Source organism: Glycine max, chromosome 15 (genome assembly GCF_000004515.6).
Source record: "Glycine max cultivar Williams 82 chromosome 15, Glycine_max_v4.0, whole genome shotgun sequence".
NCBI lineage: Eukaryota > Viridiplantae > Streptophyta > Magnoliopsida > Fabales > Fabaceae > Glycine > Glycine max.
In genome coordinates, this window is record NC_038251.2 from 53,064,481 (window position 1) to 53,076,772 (window position 12,292).

Genomic DNA, 12,292 nt, shown 5'->3' on the forward strand with positions numbered 1-12,292 from the left:
CTGATACAAATCGGAGGAAACAATTTGTGATACAAAGATGAATTATTTACCTTGTAAAGTTTTTGATTTGTTTTGTAATTTGATAACCTTACTTAGTGAGTTGATTTCTTTTATTCTTTCAAACCTATATTTTTTGTGAAGGCTAGGAGTGACTTTGTGGTTCAAGAATACTTGGGTGTATCAATCTGAGAGGGAGATTGGTATTGTGCTAAAAATAACCTTTAGAATACTTGTTGTAGCTAGAAGTGTGATGGAACCCTAATTTGCGGATCCAATTTTTAACATCAACAAACTGAGGAACTTATTTATGACTCTTTGAAATTGGGGAAAATAAAGAGGAAAAAGCGGAACTAGAAAAGGAGATGAAAAGAACAATGCTGCAAACTTGAAAGATTAATAAGTTGAGGATAATTTGTCACAAAGAATAGAATTCTTTGATAAGAACCTAAAGTTTCACACAAGAACCAAGAGACATTCTCTTAACTATGTTTAATATGAAATTTCATCAAAAACTACCTACAAAATTTTTAAGGAGTCTATTTATAACTCTTACTACTAACCCTAAATTAGACCCAAGGTCCAATAACTATTCTAATAATTAAAAGACTTAAAAATAACAATAAAAGGTTGCGGCCCATTACAAGTCCAAAATAGGCCTAAAATACAATTAAAAACAAAAATAAATCATATTCTAAAAGTTGACTAAAATTTATAAACTTCGTTTCTTCTTCTCTTTCCTTCGTGAGAGAATTTAGTCTCTCGTCAAGCTCTTCTTGAAATCTCTTACTCCTTGCTCAAGTGATTGATTCACTCATGTTGAACTCACCCAAGCCAAACTCTTTCCCCTTGAATAGTCCTTTATCAAAGTGAAGAACTATGACAGCTCATAGTGAGATCGCACTAGCATACTCGTAAACTACTATTATTCTCTCCCCTGGGAACAGTTGTACTTAACATACAACAAACACCGTATCAATGATCTATGTAGAGAATCAACTACATATGGTTCAATAACCAACAATTATTCTCTCATAGAAATTATTTCATAACACACAACATAGAAGACTAAAGACTTATTTTTCAATAAGTTTGTCATACAACGTCGTCTCCCACCTTTAGTTGCCCAAACTTGATTTTGAGGTGATCAGTCTCACAATCTCATTGTATCCACTTATAATGGACTAAACAACAAAATCAAAGGATTTTCTAACTCAAGTTAGAGATCCAACACATAATTGGGAACCCAAAATATCATAGTCGACTATTGGAAAGGTACCCACAACAAAACAAACAACTAAAGTTACACAATAGAAGACACAGTAGACCTATTTCCCATAGTTTTGTTCCCAAAAGACACAACCAACTTTGATACCATGAATGTAACAACCCATTGATATTACATGGAACTAAGAACTGATTTAAGCAAAAGACTTTATTTTAATCCACTTAAAAATCTTCAATTAATGTATTGATGAAAGTATTTGTAAACTTTTTATGTCTCAAAGGTCAAAGGCTAAAATGCACAACACCAAAATAAAACATCACATGATATATATACACTATCATAGTAACTCAAATCTCCTTAGAACATTCATATTTACATAAACCACACTATAAGGATAAACTAAACTCCAAGCTAGTGAACAACATACATAACTTTAAAAAGGAAACAAAAACAAATAACACATCTTCATATCTAGATACACATATCCATGAAGTCTCCAAAGACATTAGACCACCTCCTATCCATCTGCTCCACACGTACAACATATGCAAGATCATCACAAGCACTAATCACACATGCAACAATGCGAGGGTAGGCTTACTAAAAACAAGCATACTAAATAGTATAGGACTTAATAGTTAAATCATGATTCACTATCATCCCAAATATAACATAACATGTAGAAATCATACATAAAACATAAGTCTTAGAATTCTAATAACATGGCATCTCATAATAATCATCAATTCTTCAACCATTACTTAAAGGTTCAATCATCATACACCATCATCATCATCAATCCAACAATCATCAAAAATCAAAGAATTTTCATGACTCTTTAAGTAAAACATCATTCTCAAGTCACAATTTAAGGATTTGTCCACTCATCCATTCTATAGGCCTTTTCATTGTTAGCCCACACTGACAACCTCTAACACTAGGTTGAAAGCCTTCTTAGCACCCCCAATTTAGGTGTCTACTCACATGAAATATCATTCATCAATGCATGCATGCTATGATCATTCAAATCAATATCATGCATCATTAAAAATTCATTCACCAATCTTAATATCATAAGAGTTTATAATATAATAGATTCACCATTCATATGTTCATCATGCTCATGAACCCGCCTATTTCAATAAACATAGTCAGACATTCCAACACCTTGATTCTTGCAAACAAATCTCCAAAAATTGATATGAATGTGAATCTCATGATCTCAAAATGAAGTAAACTCTAATAATAAAATAATATCATCTCGACTACATTTCATATCATTATCAAGAAATAAACAAATACAACTAAAGACATTCATAACATAATTATCTCATCATCAATATAATATTCTCAACAATAAAATCACAAACCAAACCACACATCATAAATATGCATCACTCTACCATGGTAACAACTCTATACCTCATGTTTAAGGTTATGAAAACATCTCATAAGTTTTGAGTTACTATCTCCTTCATTTTCTACTATGCACCTATATCTTCGTAACTTATAGACATGATAAATAAAGCTATACTAACTCAATTAAGTTGATTCTTGTCTTATTTGAAATCTAAGAAGATTATATCCAACTTTTATGTTTACCTAAAGACCTAATTTGGAAGCATACTTTGTATTAAATTACAATCTATATGAAACTTTTACTTATTACTAACAACTTGACCTTTGTTCACTAATTTGATCTTTCTAGAGTTATACCCAAAATTGTAAGTGAAACCAAAGCTATTATTTAGCTAACATCTAGGGATACAACTTTCATGCAGACCACATCTCCAAATTCATACTCTATAGCTGAGTTTCGACCATTTTGTAATTGATTACAATAGAGCTCGAGTCAACAAAAAAGTCATTGGCTTGATTTAATCAATTACAAATATATATAACTGATTAAAAAAATTAGAACTACAAAATCAGTCTTTGTAGCTTAATTTTAATCAATTTCCACATAGTGTAATTGATTAAAATGATTCTAAACTACAAAAACACATGAATTTTACACCAAAATCTCATCCTTCATCCAAAACCAAAATCATTCCTTTCAACCCAAAAAGCTTCAATTTCAAATTCAAAATACCTTTGAGATATTTCTAAGCAATAAATTGCATCTATAACAAATCAAATCATCAAACCAATATAATCACATCAAAGGTTCAAGGGTTTGATCCACAAATCACCAACATTCAAATTATGACAACAAATTCATTAGTACACTCAATTAGTATTCATTCTCATAGCATAAACACATTAGAAGTTAAGAAAAGAATAAACTTCCCTTACCTCTATAGACCAGAAAGCCATCTTTGAGAGGAAAAATGAGAAAAAGAGAGGTCTTTGAGTCCAACATGAGAGCTTTTCCACTACCACTCAGTCACAACACACATAAAATCCATTAATAAACAAAAACATTAGAACCCAAAAAATGTGCACTTTCATGAACTACCATGGGTGCTCTGTGAAGGAAAACAAAAATGGAACATCAAATGGGAGGGAAAGAGGATTCTTACCATTGTACACAACCACAAACAACAAAAGAAGTAAGAAATGTGTTGTCTTAAACAAGATAAAATAAGGATTCAAGCTTCCAAAGAGAGAGCTCTCTTGAAGAAGAAGGAAGCAAGAAGGTGTGTTTAGGAGGTTGGTTTAAATTATGCAAGGGTTTTGGGAAGGTTTATGACTCTTTTCATTCCCTTTCTTTGCACCTCACAACTTCCTAAATTCACTCATCACATTCCCATAATGCAAGACCCACTCACACCTAGGTCCAAACACTCTAAAAACCTACTAATCAAACATATAACATGGTTTAAGCATAACAATAAACATAAACATAGATATAACCACAAAAAATTATCATCTCATAATTAATAAATTAATTATAAGTACTTAAATTAAATTTAATTACTCTTGTAATTTAATTAAAACCACTTAATCAGAAATTATGAAATACACAGTGTTACAAAAATAAAAAGGAGTTATTGGAACTAAAACCTTAATTCAGTGAAAGGTATTTTGGAGATAGTAACATTAAATGAAGTAAAATTAGTTGAAATTTTCTTATTTTCAAGACCAAGAAAAAATACTTTTTTATATTTGTGATAAGAGAAAGAGTGTATATATAAGAAACAAAAGACTATATTTTCTTATCCTAATATAAGAAACATAGGACTTTATTGTTAAATTTTCTTTTTATCTTTAATTAATTGTGATCTCTATTAATAACATACACTCATTTCTCCATAAAAGTGAATATATTTATTAAACTATCGATAAAATAAGATACACTCATTCGTTAAAATGTTATCTTTTGAAAAATAATCACATTTTAAACTATTTAATATGATGGATAGTTTTAGAATAAAATTAAAATTTATGATAAATTAACCAATTTTATTGGTTTTAATGAATTAGGTAATTTTCGTTGAATCACAAACTTAGCTCTTACCAATCCAGCTAATTATTTTTTATATATAGTACTAGAGAGAGTATAATATTTGAAAGATATCGAACATAGTTTATTATGTTATAGCATTAGTCATTCTCATCCATACTTAGGGACGGATTTAGAGAGAACAAGCACGGACCTAGGCCCACCTCCCTTCCATCATCAAACTTTGGGGTTAACATAAGAAAGGAAAAAAAATTAACACGCTGCAAAATTCCTAAACATGTACTAAGATAGTGATAATTACAATATTTTTATGTACAAGAAAAATTTAACATGAAAGTTTTATTCCTCCTACCTCAAACGCCAGTCTTTGTCACGTCCTTAGGTGTTTCGTGTATGGTTGAAGATAGGCCTCCAAATTTGAATAAGTAATGATGATTTAAAATCCAACTATATATGGCCACCGTCTTAGTTATTTTTAAGCGTTTCATGATCCAATAATAATATTAAATAAATGAATAACTTCAATAGATTACTTTATAAAATATTAGTTGTATTTTAAGTTTTCTAAATATTTTTACTTTTACTTTCATATCTCATTTCTTAAAATATTTCTTGGATATATGACACTTGTTTAAAAAGAAGAAGAAAAAGACACTAAAGAAGGTATATAAAATACACCTTATACAATCTATTACATTAATTAAGCTTGGATGTGAAATTAATTAATTACATTAAACGTCACTTAAATTTTCGTTTTCCAACTTATTATTTCGCATTGAGCTATCCTCCATCATGTTCAATTTCAGAGGCTGCTTCATCTTCTTGCATGCAATCAATGTCAACTACACCGTGGTCATGGCCAAAGGCCTTTATGTGATCTTTTAGAGATCTTTTGTGTTTAAAATCAGACCCACATAAACAGTACCATGTTATGCCACAGTTCTTCTCATGTGTCCTCCAATCACCTTTGACTGCAAATGTTTTGTCACATTTTCTGCACATGTAGGGTTTAATGCCGTGTTTTCTCTTGTAGTGTGTTTGAAGGGTTCTGAAGTCCTTGAGAGGCCTTGTTCTTGGGTGGTCAATGTTGTGCTTGCAACCTGGTGCACAACAAAAGCATGGAAGCCTTAGCATTGCTGATGGTTGTGTTCCTTTTAGAGAATCAGGGCCCTTTCTATATTGAGATCCATGTCCCCACATATGCATCTGCAAAACAATAATAAGAACATAATATATATATATATATATATATATATATATATATATATATATATATATATTATAATATAAAGAGATAACCAAATTTGAAGCTCTTTCACCTTCTGACTTGACAATAATATATGCTGCTAAGTTGTGAAATTTAACTAATTTGCATGTAAAGAGGTAGTAAAACAACTACAAATTTAAAAGATGCTACCCCTTCCTACCATAAAATTAAGAGAAAAGTTTGGAAGAAAATTAAGTAACTATGATATATGCAAGGTGAAGGGTGTATTTTAGTTTTGTCATTGAAAGAAATATACAATAAGAGAGGGGTGTAAATAAATTTATAGATCACCCAAAGAAAGATCTCATATTCGATCCTTCCTAGTAATGAAAACCAACCATTAACCTTTGTCAATAAAGAAAAACATATTGTTCAAGTCACAAATTCATAGACATTTTCTACAATTAACTTATATAACTGCCATTTGAATTATTGTGAACTTTCAAACTGCCTTAAAAATCACAAGCTACAATACTAGTATATCAAAAAGCATAAGCAAGGCAAATAGAAAACTCAAATAATAGTATTTGTTTCCACAGTAAGATGGCTAATAGCGCCGTGATTACAATTTGCAGAAAATAGTTATTGACATAGACATAAACATAAACATAACATGTTTTTCTCAATTCTTCATAAATTACATCGTATGGGTAGTAGTGGGACTGGATTCAATCATGAGAGCCACGTCAAATGTGATTCCACGCATGAATCTTATCATAAACATGGCTCTGAACATTTTTACTGTGTTTTATACAACTGGAGTAGTGAGGTCAGCAGTTGATAAATAACATTAAAATCAAGAAAGAAGCACTGGTATTAATAATTTCATAATTTGTTTTTAATTTTCATTCATTTTCAGTCCTATAGTACTATTATAAATTCATTTCGAAAATACTTTATTTTTTGAGAAAACAAATTTAATTGAGCCTGTTTGTCTAATACCAAATATATAGCTAATTAATTATGTTCATTTATATATGTGTGTAGATAAGATCGAGAACACCATGCAGAAGGGATGGATAGCAAACAAAATCACAGAAGGATTCACCTATAGCATTGTGAAGAAGAAGAAAGAAGAAGAAGAAGAAGATAGAAGTTTAATGACTTTACATCAACGAGAACACAAAGGAAACAAAAATATTGTACATGTATGTAAAGTAGCCATGATTTTATTTTATTATTTCAATTTTTATATATAATAAAGAGTAGAAGGAAAACAATAACAAATTGCATACCTGAAGATTATTATATCTGTTGAAACTCTTAGAGCACACATGACACAAAAACTGAGTAGGACCAATGAGAATCTGAGAAGGGGTGGGAATCCAATACTGAATGTTGTTCAATCTATCCAACGGGTGTCCAGAAATAACCCTCACATCCTCCTTTACATCCATTTTTGCACAAGCTTCAAAGATCTTTCTTGATCCATTAAGATCAGAAGTAGCCACGCTAGGAAGGCCTATTTGCAGTGCTACTGTCACAGTTTCATCATCATCACCCTCTTCAGTAATACTAGTCAAAAGGGTCTCATCTATGTCCCTTTTCTTTTGTCCTTCCTCTTCAACTTCTTCACCACCGTTTGAGGGTTCATTTTTCTTCTGTTTTATGTTGTTTATGAGAGGAAGGGCTTCTCTGAGAGGAGAAGAAGGAGGAGGGGCTGCACAAGAGGAAGAAGAGGTATCCGATTGATTGGAAAAGGTGTTGGTGTTGGTGTTTGAATATGAAAGAGGGTAAGAAGAGAGTAGGCTTGATTGAGAAGTAAAAGAAGAGTGATGAGAATAGAGGGGCATGAAGTTGAATGTTTCAGTGTATACATTGGACTTAGGATCTGTCATATTGAAGACTTAATTGGAAGGTTTTGGATCGATCTTTGGCCAGTAGTTATAGAGTGGTGTATAAATATAATGTGAGCATGTGAAGAGAGAAAGAGAAAGGGGGAGGAATATTGAAATCACCTTGTTCTAGTATTTTGTCCTGGTCGTCTCTTTGTTCTCTTAATTAAAAAGTAGTAACATTTTCTTTATTGATTATCACTTTGCTAGATTTTTTTAGCTAACATAATATTTTAATTTAATTGTGAGACAGGAAAAAATAGAAAAGAAAAGCAGATTGCTGCATTAAATAATTTCAGTCCTCTAACTATCATAAACTAATTTTCTTAAGAGAAATTTTATAGTATTTTTAGAAATTTAAGAATTATACCACTCAGCATGAATTAATTGGTGTATGACTATTTCAATTCAATCAGTGATCTTAAACTCTTTTTCTTTTTTCACTTTTTATAGTATGCACTTAAATTAGTACACATAAACAATCAAATCAAGTCTGTATCTGTCAGATCAAGTAAAAGTGTTTTGAACCATATGGGTAAATTTAAGGTAAAAAAATTAAAAACGGAAGCAAATTTGTGTGTGGAAGCACATACTCAAGAAATTACCCCCCTGCAAACCAATAAGAGAAGTTAAAAGCTTCAGGGAAAGCCAAAGATAGAATCATTGATTAGACAATTGCAGCTGGTTGTTTCCCCAAGAGATAGATAGAGATGTTGCACCACTACCACGTACACATACATACACATCTACACAAAAGAAAGGAGAGAGAGAGAGAGAACATTCTGTTATTTTTTAACTTTTTGCTTTTTCTCTTGCCTCAATAAACGGATAGATAGATCTTGTTTTATATACTTACCTAGCTACGTCCAGCATTTGCTTGGTTGGGCGTGTTTAGTGTTTCTTACATTTGCACGCATACTCATATCCACTGTTCATTCTACCATTCTCAGTTTCTGGCGTTTTGTCTGATCAGTCAACAAAATATAAATCACTAATTCCATTTTGTTTATTCCAAGTCTTACCATGGTTCATTTTCATTTGCTGCTCCTGTTCCTGCTCAAGTACTATTTTTTTCTTGCAATGTATTTCATTAATATTTTGGAATTTCTGTTATTTTAATATTTATCTATATATGTGGGTACATCTCCTACATGGGCAGTTGCTTCGTGCACTTTTAATTTTGCTTCCTTCTCTCTTTTAAGCATGCATCCGAAACAGCTATTATTCCAAAATGTAAATTACAATCCAGAAAGACTTTTTTAGAATGTAAATTTTTTCATTCCGAAAAGGCATTTTCAGAATGTAATTTTAAATTTTGAATTAGGTGTAGGAAACAATTTGAGAGGTGTTGAAAGTAATTGCCTTGTACATGTTAAGAGTTAAACTAAGTACTTTTTACGTAAAAAACTACTTATTACATTGAAAATAAAAAAAAAATTAACACTTAGTTATGATCTTTATACTTCTGTTATTAATATGCTTTATAAGGAGGTAATTTTCTAAAACTTAAATATGATTTTTGTTCCTTATTTTGATTTTCATTTTAGTCTTTTACTTTGCTTTGTATTTTAGTTTTGGTAAAATTTAATATATATATATATATATATATATTTGTTTTAGTGTATGTTGTCAAGTGACAATGTTAACTATTTAAGGAGGCTGACAAACTAGTCACATGTAGTTTTTTTTTAAGAAATTCTATTTTTAAATCCTTCATCAATTAATCTGACATCATCAAATATTTTGAATTGATGAGAATTTAAAAACACCTTTACTAAAAGTTACTTGTAACTGTTTTGTCAAATCCTGTTATCCTTTAGACATAATAAGTAAGTGAATTTAATCTAATTGGAAAAAAAGAATAAGTAAAAGAGTTATTGTATCCATAGAGACTCTGTGCAACATAAAGAAAATCCAACAAACAATTTTTAGAAGCATTCACAGCAATGAGTTGTCAATTTGCTATGGTGAATGCTTGAGTTTTAACTTTTTGAAAATAAGAGATTTCATTCTAGCGAAAGGCTAATTCACTAAGGCAAAAATAAATTGTTTTTTGAATTTTTGGAGCGAAAACGAATTCAAACAGAGAGAAGTGTTGCTGAGGTAAAACTCATAGAATTCTTCATATGAAATTCATTTCCAATCAATCTCCTAGTTCAATGCAACCACGATCCAAACTATAATGACTAATCCTAATTACTTAGTGATCAATCTTTGAGTCTCAAGAAAAATCCATAATTTCTTAGATGATTTACCCTAAAAACTCAGAGCTTGATTAGTGAATCTCTACAAATGCAAGATTCGATTCATTCCTAACATCAAATCCTTGCACATTCTCAATTCATATCTAGGATTAGAACTTGTTTCCACACAATCCAAATCACTAAAAGCTAGGTTGATCACTCTTAACATGCATCTAAACTTAGAATTGAAATAGAATAGTGGTAAGTATTTCTGCCTGTCACGTGGATGACCCAAGTTTGATTCCCAGCAATGACGCCCATTTCTTGTTGCGATATTTTGTGTTGTTTATTATTTATTTGAATTTTATTATTTTACAAAATCTCAACATATAGGCAAGTGTGCCTACTCTAAGTTGTAGAATGAAATAATAAGTATAAAAGAGTATTGTCCTCATAGACTTGTATATTATTTCAATAAATGAAAAATGAATGTTATCTAAAATTAATAAAAGAGAAATAGAATAAAAAAGTTTACAAGTTTTTCAAATTTTTTGAAGTGAGTTATCAATTCGCTGTGGTGAAATAACAATATTTTTAATTTTAAAAAGAAAGTTTTCGCTGTAGCAAAACCGCAAATTGTTATGGCGAAATTAAACTATTTTTGGATTTTCAAAATAGAATGAGCATGAAAACAAGGGAAAATAATGGAGAATGATGTTGTTGCATCTAAACTCCAAAAAATTCATTGTTTATGACCGAATTTCTCAATCTTAATCTCGAATTTAAGCAACCAAGACTCATTCTCATGTAATCTAATCCTAATTCCTTAGGTAATTGACCTTAATCCCTAGATTAAATTCCTAATCACATAGGTAACCTAACCTAGAAATTAGAAAACATTTAGAGAATCTTAGCAATGCACAAACCTAGAAAAGAATTGTGAATTGAAAAGAGAAGAAGAATCCCAATCACATACTCTTAAGAATGCTTTGTTTATTCTAGCAACAAATGATTTAGTTGAACATTATAGTGGAATCCATGAATGAATGATGGGAGAGAGTGAGATAGAACGTGGATAAGATCTTACTATTTACAAAATGAAATAGAAAAAATGAGTTCAAGATACCTAATCAGTGTGTTACAAGGCCTTAGGCCATGCAACAAATGAGTGCATCATGATTCAATAAGAAGTTCAATACATTAACTACCAAAGGCAAGGGAACTACAACAACTTCAACAATCAAGGATACATACCACATCCCAACATAGGACAAGGTCACAATCAAGGGAGTAGTTCCAATGCCATGCCTAGGCAAAACCTTTATGAAAAGACAAGCAAGCTAGAGGAGACCCTCACTCAATTCATATACGTATCTCTTTCCAACCATGAGAGTACTGAAGTCTTCATTAAAAGCTTGGAGTTCCAAGTAGGCCAATTGGAAAAATAACTAGATGAGAAGAACAACAAGACATTCTCACTTGTAACTAAAGAAAATCTAGAGGGCATCAAAGAAGGAGATCCTTAAATCTCCTACCACACGTTAAGCTAGTAGCGTTAAAAAAGCGCTACTTGGGAGGAAACCTAAGGAATTGATTTGTTTTTTATTTTTTATTTTTATTTATTTTCTTGCATCTAACCTACCTCTAACATTTGCATAATTTGAGGTAAGAGTGTAGGAGGAAAAATCACCCTAGTGAATTGACAATTTGTTGCAGCGACTTTCCCTCCTTTACCTTAATGTTTTGATATTTTTCACATTTGCCTTGGTGGAGAGGGATCTCGCCTTGGTGAATGGGTCTCTCAAAATTCAAGATAAGCACTATAAATCAGTTCACTTTGGCGGAAAGGGATCTCACCATAGCAAAATGGACTCACAGGCAAGGCACTTTTTGCCTCTAAGCTCACAATGGAAGAGAGGAATCTAGCCATAACGAGAGCATTGTGATGGCAAAACTTAAAAAATATACATAAATATAAAAATTTATACTTTTAAATAAGTGTTATTTGAGCTAAGTATTTCTACCTATTTTTGCCACAACAAACTGACAACTCGTTGTAGCAAAAATGATATGAAATCTATTTGGCCAATTGGATCACATCTAGTTTAATTGGATTTGTGCACCCATTCTCGTCATAACGAATTGACAATCCGTTGTAGTGAAATGGGCATTAGTTCATTGTATTAGTGGATGTAACACAATCGTCGTGGTGAATTGACACCTCGCCATGGTGAAAATTCAAAAAGTGAGGGTAATTGAAACATTTTTTTTCTTTTTAACTTCTCTTTTCTTTTCATTTCTCCCATTCACACTATTTCGCCCAGAGGACTTCTCAAGAGCAAACCCTAACCCTCATCTCTTCTCATTTTCTAACTA

General features: G+C 31.2%; 1 protein-coding gene across 1 annotated transcript; it reads right to left on the reverse strand.

The window, feature by feature from the left end:
• Positions 1–5,329: 5,329 nt before the first annotated feature.
• Positions 5,330–7,851, reverse strand: LOC100789060 (zinc finger protein WIP2). The gene is made up of 2 exons (XM_003545925.5): positions 7,134–7,851; positions 5,330–5,837 (listed from the first exon to the last, which is right to left on the reverse strand). Exons 1-2 carry the CDS (start codon positions 7,734–7,736, stop codon positions 5,412–5,414), a joined length of 1,029 nt encoding a protein of 342 aa, XP_003545973.1. The 5' UTR covers positions 7,737–7,851; the 3' UTR covers positions 5,330–5,411.
• Positions 7,852–12,292: the final 4,441 nt, after the last annotated feature.

Excerpts from the sequence above, each read along its gene's own strand:
- LOC100789060 (XM_003545925.5), bottom strand. The coding sequence starts at position 7,736 with ATGACAGATCCTAAGTCCAATGTATACACTGAAACATTCAACTTCATG. Across the intron at positions 5,838-7,133 it reads ACAGATATAATAATCTTCAG|ATGCATATGTGGGGACATGG; the intron begins GTATGCAATTTG and ends ATTGTTTTGCAG.